This window comes from Solea senegalensis, linkage group LG21 (assembly GCF_019176455.1).
Source record: "Solea senegalensis isolate Sse05_10M linkage group LG21, IFAPA_SoseM_1, whole genome shotgun sequence".
Lineage (NCBI taxonomy): Eukaryota > Metazoa > Chordata > Actinopteri > Pleuronectiformes > Soleidae > Solea > Solea senegalensis.
The window spans coordinates 2983541-3006633 of NC_058040.1; the positions used below are offsets into that span (position 1 = coordinate 2983541).

The 23093-nt window shown below is 41.1% G+C and overlaps 2 protein-coding genes across 4 annotated transcripts; one reads left to right on the top strand and one right to left on the bottom strand.

The window, feature by feature from the left end:
• The first annotated feature begins 27 nt into the window (after nt 1-27).
• LOC122758740 lies at nt 28-10897 on the top strand. 3 transcript variants are annotated; one of them, XM_044013044.1, is made up of 7 exons: nt 28-1004; nt 1122-1261; nt 6552-6609; nt 7722-7908; nt 8607-8792; nt 9652-9770; nt 10434-10897. In XM_044013044.1, exons 3-7 carry the CDS (start codon nt 6604-6606, stop codon nt 10641-10643), a joined length of 708 nt encoding a protein of 235 aa, XP_043868979.1. In that variant the 5' UTR covers nt 28-1004; nt 1122-1261; nt 6552-6603; the 3' UTR covers nt 10644-10897. The 3 variants fall into 3 exon arrangements, with proteins under 3 accessions (XP_043868979.1, XP_043868980.1, XP_043868978.1); XM_044013045.1 differs by lacking the exon at nt 28-1004 and having other exon boundaries at nt 1047-1261; XM_044013043.1 differs by lacking the exons at nt 28-1004; nt 1122-1261 and adding an exon at nt 5100-5717.
• Nucleotides 10898-20195: 9298 nt separating this feature from the next.
• On the bottom strand, nt 20196-22763 carry LOC122758538 (transcriptional activator protein Pur-beta). Its single transcript, XM_044012773.1, has one exon. It carries the CDS (start codon nt 22716-22718, stop codon nt 21798-21800), a length of 921 nt encoding a protein of 306 aa, XP_043868708.1. The 5' UTR covers nt 22719-22763; the 3' UTR covers nt 20196-21797.
• Nucleotides 22764-23093: the final 330 nt, after the last annotated feature.

Genomic DNA, 23093 nt, shown 5'->3' on the forward strand with positions numbered 1-23093 from the left:
GAAAAAAGTGAAGTTGATATTTAGGTAAATGTCTCCCTTGTTTGTTACAACACCACCTACTGTTTCATGCCCTGCATTGACCGGGCCTATGCAGGACAAACATCGACAGAGATGTATAAAGTACATCTCTAACCCTAACGCAAGACTTGAGTTAAAGTACAAGTACGCTATCAAAAAGTGACTTCAGTAGAAGTTCCCCAAGCACGGCACTTAATTGGAAGTACTAAAGTATTCAACATTTTTTGTACTTAAGTATTGCAAGTAGTTTATTTTAAAATGTACTACTCAAGTACTGAAAGTAAAAGTACAAGTAATAAATAATCAGGAATTGGGGGTAGCTAGCTTACAATACAATTTGCCTCATAGGTCTTTACAGTCTGTAGAGCAGGTTACACCCTCTGTCCTTAGACCCTATGTCCTTATACCCTCTGTCCATAGACCCTATGTCCTTATATTCTCTGTCCATAGACCTGCTCTCATTTGACCCTATGTCTTTATATTCTCTGTCACTAGATCCTCTCTCATTTGACCCTTTGTCCTTAGACCCTATGTCCTTATATTCTCTGTCCATAGACCCTCTCTCATTTGAACCTTTGTCCTTAGACCCTCTGTCCATAGACCCTCTCTCATTTGACCCTATGTCCTTAGAGCCTATGTCCTTATATTCTCTGTGCATAGACCCTCTCTCATTTGACCCTTTGTCCTTAAACCCTGACATTGAGTGAGGAAAACTCCACAAAAAACCTTTTTTACCCTCTCTCATTTGACCCTTTGTCCTTATACCCTCTGTCCATAGACCCTCTCTCATTTGACCCTATGTCCTTATACCCTCTGTCCATAGACCCTCTCTCATTTGACCCTTTGTCCTTAGACCCTCTGTCCTTAGACCCTCACATTGAGTGAGAAAAACTCCACAAAAAACCTTTTTACAGGAGAAAAAAAGGGAGAAACTTCAGGAAGAGCTTCAGAGGACGGATCCTTCTGTCAGGACAGACAGACGTGCAGTAGGTGTCCGATGTACAGATTACAAACAAAACATCACATTTACAAAGAAAGAGAAAACATCGAGTATTTCACAAATCAATAACATTAATAGCAATTCTCATCACTATTCGTTCCAGCTCATCCAGGGTGCGACGCGTGCTGTCGCGGGATTAGTTGCAACTGCTCATGTGACCCTAAGAAGAAGACAGGGCGTGGACGAAGGATGGACGAGGATAATATTTGAGCTGTGGTGTTGAAGCTCTGCGTCATACAGTGGGTGAGTTTCTGATGTCCCCCTGTTTACTAAATTATATTATATTATATTAATGGGCATGTTTGAGGGACAGTGCTGTGTCAGGGTGTGAATAAATGGTTGAATGAAAACTTCAGAGTAAAGCAGCTTTGTGTGGTCTAGGAAAGTATTTTTTTATTGCTATAGTACTTTATTTATTTATTTATTCTTGGATTCATTTCCTTACTTTTGTGTACTGATTTACTTATCTATTTCATTCTATCTGTTACTATTTACGTTTTTCATTTTATTTTACCTCCTGTTTCTTTTAGGATATATATATCCTATATATATATATATATACATATATAATAGTGTATGTATGTGTGTATATATATATATATATATATATATATATATATATATATTTATTTATTTATTTATTTATTTATTTATTTATTAATTTAATATATTGATATTTTCCCTGGCGTATCGATTATCGTATCACGCAAGGAAGCACAACGATATACCACCAAATTAAAATTTTACTCACGCCTAGTGTATATGTGTATATATATATATACACATATTTGTATATATATGTGTATATATATGTATATGTATATGTGTGTGTGTATATACATATATGTATATCTAACATTGTCTATTACATACATACCCCCATTACTAAAACTAATTACAACTGACTAATAATTCACTATTTATACTATTACTTCTATGACTATGAAAAAGATAAGCAATATTACCAAATGATACAATTAACGTGACCAGTCATGTCATCTGTGCAGGTGTGTGAGGGTTTGTGTGAAAACTACAAACAGGAAACGACAATCATAGTCCTCGCATGGCTTTTAAAGGTCATGTTTGTGTCGATGTTGTGGAAAGTGTGATCAGTTGTGGTGGGTGTTTCTCAGAACATCATAGTGAGGACGATACAGAAGAAAGTGTGACTGAAGCGGAGGTTTCCTGCGACTCAGGGTCAATAAGGCTTTAATGCTCAACATATTTACACATGACTAATCTCAGATTTCTGAGGAAAAAAGTCAGAATTCTGAGATTAATGAGAAGGTCAGATTCTGAGATGTTTACATATAACATATAGACAGTTGAACATTCACAACATAATAATAGTTACTTTTTAGTAGGCTGACACCATATTTACCTAGTCTAGAATTAGTATTTGTGTGTTTTAATATCTCAGTATTGCAGTGGTTAGCACTCTTGCCTTTGCAGCAAGAAGACCAATGTTTAAAGGTGACATAGAATGCTTGTATCACACATATATGTTAGTTATGGAGGTCTACTTACATATATTAACTTGTTTTCATGGTTAAAAACCTCCTAATCGCTGCAAACGAGCCGATCAAAATATCTCCTCACTGACGCTCTCGTCAGCCGCGCTGTTTCAGACCAAAACCACACCCCTAGAATGTGGACTGTGTTGTGATTGGCCAGCCAACGAGAGCTTTCCCACTGTCCTGTGATTGGCCAGGTACCTGGAAGTGACGTAGTAGATAGGCCAGCTCTCAGATACACAGCTCCCCCTCTGGCACGGTGGATGCTCTGCATCTCAGCAGCTACAACAAGAGTAGTTCTTCTTCTTCTGCGGTTGAATTTATGCAACCGGATGTGCCCGGACTAGTGCCCGCACCAGGTGGCGCTACGGTGGTGAGAGGAGTGGTGAGGATTTTTGATGACGACATCAAATTAAGGAAGCAGTGGCTGAAGTGTTTGTTCTGAAACTTTAGGGTTTCATAAACGAGGTAATGACGCAGATACACACACAAACGCAGCGTTAATTGGAGCTTCCGGTCTATGTGGGCTCTAAGACCCAGTCAGAACAAGGGCCTCTCTGCATAGAGTTTGCATGTTCTCCCTGTGTATGTGTGTGTGTGTTTGTGTGTCCAAAAACATGCATTATGGGGATTTAGGTAAATTGGGAACTCTAAATTGTGAATCATCAGTGAAGCATCCTGTACATTTACTGCTTTATTACTGGGGTTGATAAAGGGGCCCCAAAATCAAACTTTGCTTAGGGCCCCATGAAGGCCTCGGCCGGCCCTGATGGACCCTATGGCTCTATACTGTTCATGTGGTTCCAAACATTCACTATTGTCGACTAGACTTCTGCTTTCATCTCTTTCTAAAAGCACAATCACTTCCTAAACTGCACTTTCACATGATCTTTTACTTCACTATCACTGATGTTTGGTTGGTTGTTCCTCTGACTTTATGTAAAACTCACAATGAGCAAATAGATGAATTGATTGTTGTCGTTTAAAGAGGCTGAATAATGAATAATTAGACCTGCTCAGGAAATCTGCTGAAGGAGTTCCAATTACCACCTTGTTTTCCAAGATCTTCCCTTTTCTTCCTGTTCATATGCTGATATTTATTTTATGGACATTTACTCTCCAGACTTGGCTATGCATTACAACAGCTGTGTTTTATTATTTATTTTTCAAACCAAACACATGTCAGTTAATTGTCAATTCTAACAACAGAATTTCTTCCAGGTTCTCTTTCAGTTCATTATGTTTTTTTCAAACTAAAGGCTCTGGATTCTGAATGACATTGTCATTTTTGTGAAGATCAGCAAAACATTTTAAAAGCCAAGCCAAATACTGATTGCTGACCACTAGTATAGAATCTTGTCTTAAACTGCCGGAGTTTGTTTCTAACTTTGTAATAATTTTGAATGTTGTTTTTTTATTTTTTGCAGTTTCTGTCCTGTGGCGTAAAACTATTGGCCCTTTTCCACTATGTTCCCAACTTGCCTCGGCACAGCACAGTTTAGGTTGGTTTTCCACGACAAAATAGTACCTACTCAACGTGGGCGGAGTCATGGCTGCATAAAACTGCTTTGAGAAATTTTCTTCCTGTGACGGCACAACATAGTACCTGGTACCAGGTACTGATGCTCGTGGAAACACAACTTAACCGTGCTGTGGCGAGGCGGGGCGGGGCGACGTGGTGGAAATACGCCATCAAATGTGTGTCAAATTGAGAAAGGAACAGCAGGTGTAAACATTTAAAAATGTAGGTGTGTTCTCTACAGAAGAGGATCAGAGTGCTGACTCTAATCTCACAATTTTGACCTTAATCCCAGGAGCTGACTTTTTCTCAGAACTAAAATTTTGTTCTATAGAGATGTATTTTTTTCCTCAGAATTCTGACTTTAATCCCAATATTCTGGCTTTGTTTCCTTTTTATTTATTGTTTTATAAAACCACCAGCACCACTTCCTGACATAGAGTACAACCTTGACATACAGTATGTGTGTCAGCCCTTAACTTTTTATCAGCTTAGTCACTATATGTAGTATGAAATTGTATTATTGTCTATTGTATATATATTTATATATAACAACTTTCTACACTGGTCAAAGATGACAAAAAGAAAAGTACATCAAGAAGATTGACACCATCACAGACAGCCTTCGTCTGTGATGACTTCCTGCAAAGGAAATTACACAGTAAATCCCCCTCTGTGGTTGTTCAGAGGATGTGGGGGTAGAAGCATGATGCCAGATTTTTATGTCATCACCTCCGGGCAGATTTTACATGTGGCACAGATCTGTCCCTCAGGTTAATTTGCCTGGGAATAATACACAGCGCCTTATATGGACATCCTGGGGGTGTGTGTTTATAGTTCAAATATTCAGGCTTTAAAAAATGCACAAATTCTATACGGTTTTGAACATTTTAAGTACTTTTTGCTCAGGTGTGTTTATATATATATATATATATACATATACATTTATATAAATTGTATTTATTTTTCATCAGATTGCCGAGGTGGTGCTGAAAAAAAGGATGTATTCTTATAGCCTCTGTATATACTATAAGTTTAAACATAGTAATGGCACAAACATGCTCTGTGTTCTAAGGGTTAATTGGTCATCGGAAATTAATGAATTTTATTTCTGATGTTTTTTTGCCCTTTAAATGCTTTTCTGAAACAGAGAGAGCTACTTCATCATGTCTGAAACAAGTCTCTAACATTTGTTCTCACTTTACAAGTTTCAAATATACACAACTCTCTTAAATTCTACTTCATTTAAATGTATTTGGAATACACACTGGAAAATCTTCTTTTTCACACACATGGTATCTGGACATTTAAAGACCTGTAGGAGTCGATTAAACGGATGAAACTTTGAAAACGTGTCAGGGGTGATTTGAGGTTTGTAGCAAGTGTGGTTTCGCTCCTGTGCGCGCGCGTGTGTGTCTGTGTCTGTGTGTGTGTGTGTGTGTGTGTGTGTGTGTGTGTGTGTGTGTCTGTCATTGATGTCATCATGTGTGAAAGGCTGCTTTTAAAAGGAGAAGTGTGAGACTCGGGCGCTCAGTGTGAATGACCGGAGAGAGAGACATATTGAGGCGACAGACAACCAAGTTGACCCATCACAATCATCACAATCATCACAATCATCACATCGAAAGACAATGAGCAACTTTGATTTGTCTGAAGCTCTGGAGAGGTAAGTTTAAGATCATCTACAAAACACTTGTCGATACGCTTTAAATCTGCCTTAAATCTGCTTTCAACATCACAGCAGTAACGCTGTCTAAACAGATGGTATTTCATTATTGGTGCGTAAACGGAGTGTGTTATCTTTTTTCATCCAGCTGTTAAAACAAGCTGATTTGAAAGATTCGGAGTTCCTGAAAGTCATGAGTTCACAGCACTACATCCTGAGTAGCGGGCTCCAAAAAGGAAACCGCCGCGAGCATTTTTTGAATTTTTTGGCCTGGCTGGGGCTGTCATAATTTAATCCAAAAAGTATATTTATTATAAATATTCGACCATTATGGTATTTGAGACAGGAAACGTGACCCGTCGGTTGATTTTGGTGAGGGACATTGGGCTAGTCCAATAAAAGCTCTCAGGTTTTATGGCATTTTCTACCACACCAGTAAGTGTTATTCACTGTGACATAAGTCCAATGTTATATGGTGTTCAGTGTTGTAAAGGTGCTATTTCTGCATAACAACAACTAAAATCTGCCCCACACCAGAGGATTTCCAAACCTGACTTGACAATCCAGTCAAGACTCAGAACCACACACTTGGTGTTTAATCAAACCATTTCAGGGAGGAGATTCCAGGGATTCTGGGATCTCACAGAAACTTGTGTGAGTTAACGTGACTTCAGTTATTAACTGTGTGTTGTGTTTGTTTAATCTCACAAATTGAAACCTTGACATTTGGCCAGATAATCTGGGACAGAAGGGCCGGATTGTATTACCTTGTATCTGGCCAGTTATCCTCTAGTGTGGGGCAAATGATGATTTTTTTTTTTGTATGTGTTTCAGCCCACTTGACTGGACCGCAGAGAAAACAGAGGATAAATCCTGCTGCTCTGACATGGAGGTAAGAGGAATTATCGTACATTTCTGTGGACTTAATAATCATAATAACAAAGTCTATATTATAACTGTGCACACTTTGCTATGTGAAGTGCCTTTTAAATCAAATGTATTGTTGTTGTTATTATTATTTCCCACAAACCTGAGAATCGTGACGCGTGACCTCACAGTTTTAAGGGTTATATTCAGGTTGACACTACATAGTGTTTATAGATATATATTTTTTTTATCTTTTCTTAAAATTCACTATTTTAAGGGATAAAAAATAAATCACTTGTAAGAACTTGTAACCAGAGAGTTGCCGGTTTAAACCCAATCCCCTTTTGCTCCCCATTGATTTAGTTCATTGGACTCTCTAAATTTGACCTAATTTTATGTCTTTATATAATATATTCCTAATGTGATCACTGTGGGAAAATGTTTTTCAGTGAAGTGCAATCCTGGTTTACACTGTAAACATTAAGGCTATACTGTATCTGTTCTGGTTACCGTATAATCACCAAAACCCCCTCCTAAATACATTCCTATATATATACTGTATACGGCCTCCATATTTAACATTTAAGCACTTAGCAGAGCCTTTTATCTAAAGCGACTTACAAAAGAGGAATAAGGGACATAGAAGTATCCGCTAGATAGGAACAGTGGACTGAGAAAGCAGAAGTGGAACCACACAGGAAAAGGATTGTCTGGATTGTCTTGTGTGGGGTGTTGGAGTAGTCGAGGGGTAACATAGAGGGCATTTAAGTAGGTGGGAGCAGACCCATGAAGTCTGTTGGGTTAAGTACGGTCTGATTTTTCTTAAATTGAAGAGTGCAAAGCGACATGACCGCGCGACAGAGGCAACATGATCTGTAAAGGTCTACTGGTCAGTGATCATGACACCCAAGTTTCTGCCAGAGATAGGGAGTCCATATTAATGCAGATGTTCTGATGTATCGTTGGCTCTCTTGTCTTGTCTTGTCTTGTCTTGTCTTGACTTGTCTCGTCTTGAGAAAGTCATAGATTACACTGTAGTAACACTAAGGTGCATTCAAAAGCTTGTGTGAGTCATATCAGAAGCGGCAGCATCTACAGAAACATATAATGTGTGGTGTGGTGTCCCGTGATCTACAGTGTGATCCAGATGAGATCTTCAAACTCAACGTGGACCTCGAGCTGGTGGTTTCCCAAAACCCACTCCCCATGCACCGCGTGGTTTCCCTGCTGCTCAGAGCAAACAAGATAAAAAAGTATCTACAGCGTAAAGGCCGTGGGCTCAGTGACGACCAGCTCTGCACGATGATCATGAACAGCATAGAGAGTAGGTGACGACGACAGAGACACTAGTACTTGAGTCTGATATTTTAAGACATTTGATGTCGCTGACCGACAGCCTTAAGAAGCCACGCGCACTCTTGCACACCAACATTCTTCATCCACTGCATCACTGTCTTGTTATTTTGTCACGTCTGTGTGTTGAAATCCTTTTTTTGGATTTATCTAACAGACAGAAACGTACAACAATGAGGCAGCAGTAGACCAACCATTCCTCTCTCCAGCTCTCTAGCACGACATCAGTATTTCGCTTAGTCCATAAAATATCAAAAACCTGGTGTTCTCAAATGTCCACAAACCAATATGATCCACTTTTAATGATTTCTTTGTTATCCAGAGCAAAGAAATGAAGAAAATACTCACATTTAAGAAGCTTTTTGAAACAATCAATCGATTAATAATCGATTGATTGTTTCAGCTCTAGTTGGGAACATACAGCAAATTCATTTGGGGACCCCAAAAAAGTCTCCCGCGACCTATCTGTGGCCCCCGACCCAGAGCACTGTTGTTCAGGCACATGAGTATTTGAAGGTTTAGATAATAAACAGAATACACATTTATTTCCAGACATACAAACTTGTTTTAAAATGTGTTGAATTAGAGACATTGTGACATTGATTATTACATCATATATCGTTTGGAAAAATACCAGCGTTTTTATCTTTTGTCGCTCTTCTCCTCCAGAGACAGTTGTCGAGAGGGTGGGGACGTCCTCGTTCCCCTCGGGGCGCAGAATCACCTTAAACCGCCTCCGCAGTTGGGAATGTTTTCTGACTGACCGTGAAAAAAAGGACATCGTCTGCACGGCCGCGTCCACACCAGTGGAACTGTGCGCTGCGACGCTGAAAGGAGGGAACCACAGTCACAAAGGTACGACGAGCACATGACCACCACATTTGATATTCAGGAAGTGGACTTTCACATAATGCAACGTAAAAAAGACTTAAATCTCAGAATTCTGACTTTTCTGACTTTAACTCTTAGTGCCCACGTGGCACAGCTCTGTGCCACCGCAGGTGCACCCATGGTAAATTGTTGTGAGAATAACACACAACTCCTTATATGGACGTCCTGGGTGTGTGTGTGTTCGTGTGTGTGTTTATAGGTCACATATTCAGGCTTTAAAAAACTCAAAGTTGTTGAACTCAAAGTTATGATTCATTTTATTTCACATTTTGAGTCGTGATATAAAGTAGTTGTGCAGAGGTCACAAAATAGAGTGTCTTTCTTTTGTTTTTGTTCATAAAAACGAGCCATGTGAACTTTGAACTCTGACATATTTCCACAAATTTCACAAATTCATTCACGTTGTTTATAGTTGGTGAAAATGCAATATTAAAGCCTCTGTATAAACTGTATGTTGCTCTGTGTTCTAAGGGTTAAACTAAGGGTTTATTTGTTTTTGACATGTGGCCCTAATACTCTTCCATACTTATCACATGGAAGCGATAGTTCAGATGTATCTTTTTAATGTAATATAATAAAGTAATTATATCATATTGTAAATAATGTATAATGAGCTACGTACAGCTGCCAGCCACAGACGACGCCACCATGATAAACCATGATCAACAGATTTTTACCACGTAACCAAAGGGCTACACGAGAGGATCAGGGCCACGTGTGAAAAACAAAAATAAATAAATAAATAAATAATTAAAAAAGCCAGAATTCTGAGATCTTTAAGTTTGTTGTTGTGTTTTTTTTCTGTGTCCCCTCTTTACATTAGTGACATTTAAAATGGCGTCGTACTCTGGCTCTGAGATGACTGTTGCTCTGTCGCTCATCAAACAAAAACTGTACATTTCCTGCACCATGATAGATGACAAAGCTGTGCTGCGTCTGGAGGTACAACACACACACACACACACACACACACACACAATCCATTTTTAGCTTGTTTATCTCACTTCCTTAACTTACAATATAGCACCTGTGACTCCATATTTATGAAATATATTTCATTCAAACTTATTCATGTTAAGAAATGATTATATTTTCAAACACAATAGTGTTTTTAAATCTCCTACTTTTTCTTTTTTAACTCTGACATAATGATTTTTTTTTTTAATGTACGTTGTCTTTACATAAAATTCAAAAGTTACTGTACAGTTTTGACCTCTGGGATTTGTTCCTAATATCATGACTTATTTATGTATTTTCTTCTTTATTTAAATAGAACGATAAATATTTCACACATAAAAATCAACACACAGTTACTTTATTTTCAAACGGAAACCTACATAATGCATAATACTCACTTTTCTTAAACGATAATTTAGTCTATGTATTTTGTCTTTATTTGCTGCCAGGAAATGTTTATTTACATAAGATAAACTCACAATTACTTGTTATTTGTTTATTGTCAAAAACATCCACCCACAGCTGCTTTATTGTCAAATTCAAAATGTTAATGTTAAAGTGCTTTCCAGTTTTGACCTACATGAGGTTTTTCCTAATGTCATCACTTTGTATGTTTGTCTGATTTGGAAACGATCTCCTCTCCTCCAGGAATGTGACGAGGAGGATTTAAAGGCCATCAGCAATGAAAGTGACATGGAGCGTTTCCTCTTCCACGTCAAGGGGGTGGACGGCACCAGGTTCGAGTCTGTAAAGTGCCGTGGCTGGTTCATCAGCACGTCCTACGAGAAGGAACTCCAGCCCCTGGAGATGTGTCAGGTGGACGCTGTCAACAGGGAAACCGCCTTCAGCATGAAGTGAAAACACCATGTGTGTTCACTGTGAATGTCACCATTTCCTCCACATGACCACTAGGTGGAGCTGTGTCTAACAGTTTGGTAATGCTCTGTGAGGGTTGAGTCCAATGTAACTCAGTAACAAATGTAATATTAATTTCTTGCTGTGAGAGATGTATCTTCTTTGCTGGAGTGTTGTAACGGGATATTCCTTTGTTGATTGTTTTTATTTAAATTATATAAAAAAAGAAAAATAAAGAAAAGGATAAGGGCTTTTTTGAAAACAGTATTCTGACTTTTTTGTGTACATACATACAGTATATATATATATACATATGTGTGTATATGTATATACATATATGTACATATATATATATACATATATATATGTACATACATATATATGTATGTACATATATATGTATATATATATATACATATATATGTACATACATATATATACATATATATGTATGTACATTGTAGTGTTTTGCTAGTTTTGCTTGAGGAAACAGAATTACACGTAATGTGACATCATTTCTGTTCATGAAGACAAAACGGAGCCAAAATAACATCATAATAACTCACAAGTTGCATACTGCAGCTTTAAACGTAACTTTGGCCGAGCCATTTTGCTGGTTTGATAATGTTTCATCAGCGATCATACAAATTCTGAATATGCTAAATAAATGTGCACACACATACACTGACAAAGCAGCCCGCGCTCGGAGTTTCTTAGCACTAATCAGATTATACGTCATAAATTGATGAAGTGCTGTGAGGGGGCTCAGAAGAACAAATTGTTCTCACAATAGTGAACTAAAAGACTCTCGGCCAATAAGAGACGGGTCGGAGGAAGAGGACGTCTTCTCATTGGTACAGCCTGCTCAGGTTTGCATGGTGACACCTTGGTGACAACACACCAGTGAGAGAGCTCGAGCTCTGCCTGAGGCGCAGATAACTGAGTGATTTGTGTGTATGTTTAAAGAGGCAGTGGTGTGTGTGTGTGTGTGTGAGAGCAGTGGATCCGTCATTGTCGATGCCTCAAACATACAGTACATACAGTATTCTTTAAGGATGATTTTTCAGCCAGTTTTGGAGGAAATATGTCCGTTTACTCATTCATTCAAAACCAGCCTTGCAAGATCAGGACCGCTGACCTCAGAGTCCTCAGAATCAGGAGGTCTCGCAAAGTCTCGGGTCTCACGAGAAACATAAATACACAAACACACACTAGCCAGTTACCGGCTATACGATCAAAACATTGACAGTGTGTGTTGTAAAAATATGTACTCTGTGAAGTGACCAGACTTAAAGGAATACTTCACTGATTTGCATGTGGCTTTGTATTTTTAGAATAGCAGTAGTATTTTTTAAAAATTGTGCTTCCCTCCCTCAGTTTTCCACTGAGTTGTAAAGAAAATTGGGTTTTCCCTTTCCAATTTTGCCCTTCGCTGAGTCAAATGACGCGATTCGCATCAGTTCTGCACTTTTTGGACTCACCCATAGGGGGACGAGACTTCCAGAATGTAAGCACAGTGTCCGCTATCTTTGCTAACAGTCATGCTAACCGGCTCTTGCACTGCAGAGTAAACTGAGAACGACAATGATGAAAAGACCTGCATTTCAGTGAAAACTAGAAGCCAGCGGGTGGTGGCGAGCACCGGCCTCCGGGTTGCTCCCCCCCGCACCGGTCGCACCCCACACCGGTCACGCCCCGTACAGGTTGTGCCGAGCACCGGCCCCCAGCCGCGGGTGGCGAGTATTTTGTTTTGTATTTTTATATTTTTTATCTATTTAATTCCTCACGACACACAACTAGTCTGCTTCGAAGGTGGAGACAGCGAGACTCTCGTGGGGCATCGGCGCAGTGCATGCTGGGAGTTGTCAACGTTCATCTACATGAGCCTTCAAATAATACTTTACATTTCTACTACAGAGATGACTCAGCGGTGAAACATGCCTTTAAGGCATACTGGTACACAGTGCAACGCGGTGTGTAATGGACGCGCAATACGACGCACACTTTGGCGCGTGCAGCATGTGCATTACACTTTAAATAAGTTATGTAATTTTGGTTCAGAAACGTGAAACCTATAAAGAAATTCTATATAAAAACATATGGTCTGTGTTTATATAGAATGTTTCTATACAGATCAGAACTAGGACATTTTTTTACGACACATCTTGCATACCCATTCACACACAGGAGAAACGTAGACTAGCTGAGGTGGGAATTGAACCCACAACTTTCCAGTTGTCCAAAGTCACCACGTGATCCTGGAGACTGAGTTGTGTGTGCACATGAGTATGAGCACGTACTACGTACAGCACCTGATATGTGAAGAGGACGTTAACGAAAGTTAAGAAATGAATGGAATGCAGATGATGTCATGTCAGGAAATTCAGACCAAAAAAAAACCAATGAATCATTAATCTGCAAACACACTCTCACGAGCAGGGCTGCATTTCCACTACTGAACCTATTGTGTATGGGTATGTGATTGAGCGTGTGGTGTGTGTGTGTGTGTGTGTGTGTGTGTCTCTGCCATGCACATTCCCCGCACATGGCAACAGAAGCTAAATATAGCCCCGGCAGCACAGCTTCACAGTGGGATCATGCTTCCTCTAATGTAGAAGCGCTCTCTGCTGCTGATGCACTCTCCCTCGCTCTCCCTGCTTCACACAAACAAGGGTCCCCCTCACACACCTCTCAACCTCCCTTCCTCCAGCTTTTCTCCCTGTTTTACTTCTTCACTTTTATCTGCCATCATTTTTCCCCCCTTCAGATTTCCTCCTCCTGTCTACATGCACATGTTCTGCGACAATTTACTCCACCTAATTAAAACTCCTCTTACATGAGTACAGACCATGATTAGTAATGCATTACATTAGAATTACACAATTAGATTTAAATATATGCTTATGTATGTATATATATATATATATATATATATATACACATATATATATATGTGTATATATATATATATATATATATATATATATATATATATATATATCGCTGACTGATCTCCATTTTCTCAAGCCACACCTTTTTTCTCTTTAAAAGTAGCAGCACTTCAATGCTCTATACACTATTTTGAAGTTTCATACCCAAAGTAGAGTTTGGTAAAAATATGAAATTCTTCTTTCAATTTTTTTTGTGCTGTAAGTAAACAAACTGTAAGTAAAAGACCTGATGGTGTTAAAGGGAGTGACACATTCACACCAGTGACACACTTTGGTTTACGCTATACTGGGGTTGCATCAGAGTGATCCCACTTAATAGTAATGGAGTGCTTGGAGCATGTGGCATAATCCTGGCCTGCTTTGGCACCCTGCCCTGTGAGGTATTACATGGCTCACAGGCTGTTCACATGTGCATGCTAGAACACATTACTGCTGGACTCCACGCGGGGTGAGAGTGGGATGAGAGTGGTGTTGAAGGGTCAATGAGGACAGTTAGTACACTTACACGCACAGTTTAATCCAGCTAAGGCCTAACTTCAACTAAGACTGGACCACTTGCTAAGTCCGAGTAAACATCGCGAGGGGAAAATTGATTTATTAGCTGTGTATGTCTGACTCCGCCTCTGTAGGTGGCGCTGCATCTCTCTCTGTAATCAGTTCCCTGTTGACCTTTAATCACAGAAAAACAAACAGCAGAAGAGAAACCCAACAGTTCACACAATGAGCAAACACTAGGAATCAGTGGAGAGAGAAAAAAGAAAGAAATCTCTAACAGAACCAGACTCGGCAGCATCTGCCTCGACCGGTTGGGGTGAAAGGAAAAATGGTTTGACAGAAGAGAGGAAGGGGGGGGGTGGGGGGCGGAGAAATCGAAAGTGGGAGGTGAGTTAGAGACAGAAAACAGATTTCTAACAGTTGTATCATGTTATAAGTTTAGACAGGACAGTTCTGAATCAGTTATGACATGTTTATAGAACTACAATGTCATTTAACTGGATCTGGATCCAGAGGACAGAGAGCGAGAGAGAGAGAGATAGAGAGAGGACAGGAAGGAAAGGCACGAACTAGGGTGTGAACGAACAAGGTTAATGACATAATTCATACCAGTGTGAGAATTTCCCCCAGCAGTCTAGGTCTATAGTATAATGAAGTCAGCGTATGGACTCAGATTCTTTGATTAGTCTTCTTGATTATTTCTTTGGCTTGTGTGACATTATATTTGGGTAGCCTAGCCTACATGGACTCCTGGTTGAGCAGTGACTCCCAAAAAAGACTCAAACAAAATCTAGCTAGTGTCCTTCTTATTGGCTAACAAGTGTTATCATGGAACGTTCCTGTTAAAACGTTCCCTCCACCCATAGTTGACAATAACTTAATGAACTTAACTTAGGGAGCAGCAGACCATCCCTCCTCGAGACACCCCAGGGGATGTATTCTGCCCCATTACTCACAAATATAATCCTTAAAATATCCTGACTCACTCTGGGTAATGTTGGCTCCTTTCAATTCTGCATCCATGATGGGCCACCACACATAGCTGCGTGCTAACGCTTTCATTCTTGAGACTTCTGGATGAGCCTCGTGGAGCTCCTGCATCCTAATCTGTCTCCCTTGTGGCGGGATAATTACTCTCCTCCCCCATAATATGCAGCCGTCCTCCACACTTAGTTTGCCAGGTGGCCTGCAGCAGCCACTGGTGGACCCTGGATAAGACTGGGTACCGCCGGGTCCACTGCCTGATCTGCTTAACCTGCAGTGGTGTTCCATTAGCTTTACTCTTTCCCCTTCACGTGCTGTGGCCGCAGGCATGTCTGGCAGGGGGAGTCATTCCCATTTAGTATTAACGGGAGGGCATTAACAGACTTGTTGGAACATCTTCCGCAGTTGGAAGAAGGCTGTTCTGGAAATGAGTTTTATGTGTGAATCGAATGACATGTCCTGGTCAAAAATAACTCCAAGGTTCCTCACAGTGGAACTGGAAGCCATGGTGATGTCATCTAAAGTGACAATGTGGTCAGAAGGTTTTTCTCTAAGGTGTTTAGGGCCGAGTATAACGACCTCACTTTTGTCTGAGTTTAAAAGTAGAAAGTTACAGGTCATCCAGGACTACAGTAAATGTCATAAACTTTAAGACTTTCACTTAAGTAATATTATGAATAGTGACTTCAACTTCTACCAAAGTCAAAGTACAAACTTGTGCTTTTACTCAAGTATTCCCTTTTAGTACTAAGTCCTGGATGACTGAGACATTCCTGGAGTTGAATTTGTCTCATTCGGTCGAAGGGAAGATTTGATATAGGTCGGTTATAAGCGAAAACATCTGGGTCAAGGGTCACGTTGTGAGAAGCGGTTTAATAACTGCTACTTTAAACGTTTGGGGCACGTGTCCAGTTAAAGATAGATTCATTTGATAGAGCTGTTAATTAAAGGAAACACATCTTTGAACAGTTCAGAGGGGATAGGACAGGTTGATGGTTCACTCAGGGAGATCTATAGAGAAACTGTCTCACTGAACACCTGGCGCTACTTTCATGTGTACCGTCAGTGTATTTCTACTACTTTAACCTACTTATTGAGAGGATTGGAGAACAGTTGCACTGTTGTAGTGAAGGACATGCAGAGCCTCCTGCTGGCTGCTGCGTTCATGTGAGTATGTAACTGAGAAAGTGCCATCTGATGCAACACTGCAATCCGTTTGCAGCTGAGCTGAACTGGCAGACGCACACAAATGTTCATGTGTAAACGTAGAAAGGCAGATTTACATCATTTGTGAATAATAATGCACATAATACTACTCATGTTTCTGTGGGTGAAATTTGAGGCGGAGTAAACCTGATTTGTACATACAGTATGACAAGGACCAAGGTAGTGATAGATTTCAAAACATCAACATCAAGCCTCCTCCTTCACAGCTGTGTCACAGAAACAGCATGTTCCTGTTTCAAAGTAAAAGCCCTGTAGCGTTCCAGCTCCCTGATTTCCATTTGTTTGTTCTCAGCAAGGTTTCATTGTGAAATATTTGCAGCTTCACGCAGCACTATTCTTACCGGTGACTATATAACACGACCATAAACACAGATCACTCACCAGTCGTGGTCATCAAGACTAGAAAAGTTCTAAATAAACGCAGATGTTGATGTTGATGTTGATGATGTGTAGGTTGAGCTCACTTGTGCTCACTTTTCTGAACCAAAATGACATAACTTATTCAAAGCAGAACATTGCAAGTCTTGTCACTTTTCAGCCTGTTTCTCTACGGAGCTCCCACTACATTTTCAGAGTACATATTTTTACAACACCAGCGTAAACATCCATCTATCATCCACTGTCTCCTGCTTTATCCTCTGTCATCGCTGACACTCCCTCCTCTCTTCCCTTCTCATGGCCATATACAAGCTGGAGAACACAAGCCTTGTGTGTGGCCCCTGGCCCTTGATCTAATAGCCGGTACCTAGCTAGGGTTTGTGTGTGTATGTGTATATAGTGCCGTGAAGAAAATCGTGTTTCATTCAAGAAATGTAACCATCACAATGACTCTGTTAAATTAGGGTAAACATCCTGCATAGTTCTGCTTCAATCTCTGGTGAAACATCTTAGTCAACAATACATTTCCTGCGTTGTGTATCTTTAAATGAGTGACTCGAACCATAACAAGCGTCTGCTCACTGCTCACTCGTACCTGCCTGTGCATAACTGAGAGTGTTTCTGTAGGAAGCTTTTGCTGTGAGCCACATGTGAGCAGATCTCAGCACAATCGAGCTGTTGTGTGCGACCGTGTGTCCCCAGGCAATGAGGTTCTAATGGCACAGCTGACTCCTGGACCAGGAATGTCAAGTCTGTCGAGGCCTCCCACATTAAAATAGCCAATGTGCCCTGTCAGCAGGCCCTTACAGTGGATGCAGGGCTGCTGAACAGCTGCCAAACTCAGAGCTGCTTAGTAAGTGGGGGTTTTGAGTAGAAGAAGAAGAAGAAGGAGAAGAAGAAGAAGGAGAAGGGTTCTGTGCAAGGGCAAAGGGGGCTCAACAGCAGGAGAACAGTTCAGCACGTGAAGGGGGAAGATGATGGCATCATATTACCCTTGCGTCCCATTTCCTCGCATAGTGAGTTAGTGTCTGAAAACAAGTTCAGTTGTGTATTTCGGCACAATGCGTCCATCTGAGGGATGAAGCTGGCGGCTCCATGACTAAAACACCGTGTTATTCTGATTTTGTACGACTGTGGATTAATGCAAGCGCTTCTTGTGTGGAGCCATTTCCTTCAAAGTCTTTATTAACTTTAGGGACAGCTGCTGTGTCACGCCTCTCTCTCTCTCTGTGTCAGGAGAGCAACTGTAAAGCAAATGCTCCGAGCATCTGATACTCAAGTACAATCTCGGCATCATTTGTCAATAAACAAGATGAATAAGAATAATAAGATAATTCATATTTAGTTGCAATAACTGCATCAAGCCTGTGAGCAACTGACATCACATTCTTCTGCTGTGATGCTGGGCTCGTTATCTTGCTGCATGATGAAGGAGCTCCCAATCATCTTTAAATTGGCAGACAAATATGTTTCTGTAGACCTCTGAGTTCATGTTGCTGCTGCCATCATGTGTTACATCATCAGTGAAGATGAATGAGCCCATCCCAGAAGAAGCCATGCAAGCCCAAGCCATGACATTACGTCACAGATGAGCTTGTACGTTTGGGATCATGAGCAGATCCTTTCTTTCTCCAAACTTTAGCCTTTCCATCACTTTGGTAAAAGTTCATCTTTGTCTCATCAGTCCATAAAACTTTGTCTCAGAATTTTTGAGGCTCGTCTCTGTACTTTTTTTCTGGCCTTCTTATTCTTCTTGCTAATGAGTGGTTAGCATCTTCTGGTGTAGCCTCTGTATGTTCATGAAGTCTTCTGTGATCCCTTCACTCCTGCCCTCTGGTTGTTGCTGATGTCACTAACAGTTGTTTTAGGCTCTTTCTTTACTGCTCTCACAGTGTCTCTGTCATCGACTGCTCATGTTTCCTTGGTTGGACATGTGTTGCTTAGTACACCAGTGGTTTCTTTCTTCTTCAGGACACTCCAAATGGTTGTGCTGGCTGTGGCCAATGTTTGTGCAATGGCTGTGATTGATTTCCCATCTTCTCTCTTGTTTTTCACCCATAGACGGCTCTCTGGTTTTCATGTTGGTTCCACCTCTAAATGCAGTCTGCACATGCAAAACCTATCCTACCCAATCTGAAACTGAGCGTAGACGTTAAGTGGTATTTGAATAAACAGTGTAACAGGACACACGACACACCTGTCAGTCGCATGTTTGAAGACTTTTGTTCACATGAAAAATGGGTGGTTTCAAACAAAAGGTGCTGTCTTCTATGTTGTGTATCAGATCCAGATGTAAATACCTGGAAGCAAAAGCTAAAATGTCTCATATTTATCTTTTGATGTCAAACCCAAATGTTTTCAGTCTATGACAAAAATAAAGGAATTGGCCTCACTGTTCCAATACTATAGTAATTTAGTGACTTCAAGAAACAGACGCGAATGCTCAAAATGTGCTCGAAAGTGATACCGCAGCATGAAAGATGCCAATGACTGCAGCATTATGGTTAGTTATATAGTAGAACTACACAGATAATCTGCCTCCTGTTTAATTTAATTGCCATCAATTTTCATTTTACACACAAAGCGACTGATAGAAAAAGGAACTTTAGACCCGTTCAGTTTGTAGCCGAAGCATTTACTACAGCATGTTTTTAAATCCTCCTGCTGACCTCTTAAATTAAAGCACAATAATCCTGATCTGGATTTGACTTTGCCGAGTCTCTCAGAAAAAGGGTTGCTGTACTCTGTGCATCACGACTTTGGAAAAACGGTTGTCACACAAACATAGGGCAACTGATTTGATTAGGAACCATTAATATCTCTGCCCTTGGGCCAGCTCTGAGTATCTGAGTACCAGATATCAACAAAGTCCAATACAGTGCATCCCTTTTTTTAATAGGCAATTATTTTGTTAAGTCTTTTTTCTTTGCTGACGGCCATGTTTTCACCGAGCACATACCCACTCTGCTGTTGCTGTGTGTAATATGAAACATGTTAATACCTCATATAGCCACACATCCCTTAAGATGATGGCGACAACTAAAGATTACTTCCATAATCCATTAATCTGTCAATTATTTTCTCAGAAAATGTTGATCACCATTTCCAAAACCTGGAATTGATCTCAAATGCCTTCCTTTGCCCACAAACAAAAACTTTGTTTGAATTTGTTTTAATGAATCCTTTGTTAGAATGAGCAAAGAAACCAGAAAATGTTTAAGACGCTGAAAAATCAGGAAGCTCAAAACAGATGAATCTATTGTCAACATTGGTTACTTGTTAATTGATTAATTGTTGCAGCCCTACTTCAAATGTATTGATTTACCACCATTCTCTGGTTTATCCAATTGTAATTTCAACATTATTCAGTTATGGACCTGGTGAGCAATGTGATTATGCCACATCTGGAAATTTTACATTTATCATTTCTTTGGCCGATTCCTATTCTATTGACAGCACATCAATAAAGCAGCTCTGAATATGAACACACGGATATAAAAGCATACAATCACAACATGGATTATTGCAATTAAAGTAGTTTTAATTAAGGAAGTGTTATATTTTCAACTCTTGGCAAAACAAAAATGAAAAATAGCCCGGAGGTTCGAGTCACAACTTTGTTTTAAAGAAATTAACATTTTTTTCTTTTATTCAATTTTTTTTTTTTTTTTAAATCTCGAAATTAACTTTAGACAATATGTTTTTCCTTATAAGTATTTCAAAATATCTTTTGCTGGTTTGTTCGGTTATACCTTTCCTATAAGTAGAATCTCATTTCAATATAGTTCTCTTTTGAAAAGAAAGAAAAACACGCGCACGCACACACACAAAACAAAACGAATAAGAAAACATCCATGGATGTGTTTCTGTCCAGGGTCTTCATGTGTCTGAATGTTGGTCTGTATAGAAAGAGGCTCGTGGCTGATTAGGACAGACGTCCTTGTCCGACGCGGACTGCGTCGCAGAGCCTGATGGTGGAGCCCGTCGACATCAGAGAAGCTCCACTTGTATCTTTACGCTCCTGGTCCAACAGTGTCACGTGGGAGCAAAAAACGAGCGTCGTTAAAAGTCCCTTCAATGAACACATAAGACGTTCCTCTCCTGCTGGCTCTCCAAAAGCCGCCGTTTTTACTCCCAAACACCAGGGATGCTCTGGTGTCGGGGGGAATCAGGTCAACCTTCTCTCTGGATGTGAATTCCTACTTAAAAACAAGCTGAACAATTTTGCTGTGAAAACACCGCTTGAGATTGTATGTATAACATAAAACCCAGCTGATCTGCACTGTAATTGACTACTGGAGTCAAAAGCTTTAAAATTGAAGTCCGCACGGCCCTCCGTGTTTGGTCTAACAGATAATCCTCTCAGTAACATCCTCTACATCTTATTTTTTGAGTTATCTTTTCAATTAGCGGCCTGCTGCAGCTGCTGCCACTAGCCTCTGTGCTGTCTGACAGCTCTGTAAATGTAATGCACAACAGCCGCCGAGTGACAGCAGCTTTCTTTACATTTTCCTCTCGAGCTTCTTCTTCATATTGACTTGCAAGAACCCTACACACTGAGGGGAGAGAGAGAGAGAGAGGGAGGGAGGGAGAGACCAGGTCTGGAACAGGAATACAATGGATGCTCGATCTCTCCTGACAGAGTGAGCAAGGAAAACATCTGAAACAGTTTGACACCTCACTCTTTAAATATCATCTACTGACTGCATTGTTGCACATAAGAAAGCATTCATGGGCCTTATTTCTAGTTCTACAAACCAAGTGGCTGGTTTTAGTAATGTCTCTCTCTGTTTTGTTTTTTTAACAATAAAGCACTCTTTTTTTGCCCTCAGCCAATGGGACATCTCTCTTACTTACTCCACCTTTTTATTCACTTTCAGAGATTCAAACAACCACTCCTCACAACCCTACAAAACCTTAGCAGAATACACCAACAATTCCCTGCACGGATACTTTTTTTATACGCCACGATACTTTAGTATGCTATAACAGCACGATTTGTCATGCACTTTATCTCGTTTTTTCTTTTTTTATTAAATTTTTTTTTTGCAAAACTTATCTATATTGCAGCTCTGCCATGTAACTGGACTAACAGCTGTTTTTTCCACTGGACTTTTCTTTCTCAGTCGTCATCCACGTCGTCTCCCTCGGACTCGTCCCTCCTCTCGTACATCTTATCCCGCTGCCTCTCCTGGATCTCCTTCATCTCCTCGGCGTATCTGCTGAAAGCTCCGCCGAATTTACTCCAGGCTTTGAACGGGATGGTGATAGAGTTCCTGTAGCTGGGCTTCACCTCGCTCACGCGCAGGAACACGCCGTATTTGTTGGACCCGACGTCGAAAAAGAACCGCTTGGAGTCCACCATGATGGTGGTGCCCTCGGGGAGCTCACCGTAGCCCCCGGCGGACGGGCCCCCGCTCAGCTCCTCGTCGTCTCCCCCGTAATCATCTATGAGCTTAGCAAGGGCGTCTCTAAACTCTATTAACCCCTGCGCCGGAAGGGCTATGGTTTGACCGGCCAGCATGCCGCCCGCAGGGCCCCCGACTCCGAAGCCAGCTCCACGGTTTACGGTCTGCCGGATACGCAGAAACCTTCCCCGTTGGTTCTCCTTCAAGTCCAGGTAGTACTTGCGGTTCTCCCGAACGAGGAACTCACTCTTGAGTGCCCGCCTGGGCCCGCCGTCCTCACCCACAGCAGCCTGGGCTATCTGCTCCGGACTACTAGGCCCCAGCTGGGCGTAGTGCTCGATGAAATCCCCGAGGTAGTCACGGAACTCCGCCGCCACTGAAAGAGAGAGGGTCAAGCGACTTTTGGAGCCCCCGGCCCCAACCTCGGCGATTTTAATGAACCTGCCCTTGCTGTTCTGCTTGACATCCAGGTAGAAGCGCTTGTTCTGGATGTCTAAGCGCTTGGACGCAAGCTCCTGGGTCTCCTGGTCCCGCTGGAAGTGCTGGAAGCCGCCGCCGCCTCCTCCTCCTCCTCCCCCGCTGCTACCACCGCGCTCACTCCCGCTGTCGCCATCCGCCATCTTCAGCTCCACCATTCGGCTCCTGCCCCTCTCTCCTGCGTAGCTGCTCTCTCTGCGCGTTCCCTGACAGAGCGCGCGCACGCGTCACGTTCGCGATGAGCGCACCCTGGGGAGAGTTGTGATTGGTCTAAACATTTGCCACTTTCACGTGGTCACGCAGTTACGGGGCGTTCATTGGTCTGTATAATTCTGTCAACCCAACCCACATGTCACAGCTCCCGTCAGCCATTGGCTTAGCTCGGGGTTCCGTTTGCGTACTTCTTGTGGAAATTCTTCTTCTTTTTGTTGTACATAAAATGTTGAATATTTAAATATTTGGTAAAGGATGTCCACGTGTCCTATGATTCTCCAAAACCGCTAAGTGTTATATGTACCCGTACGTGCAAACAT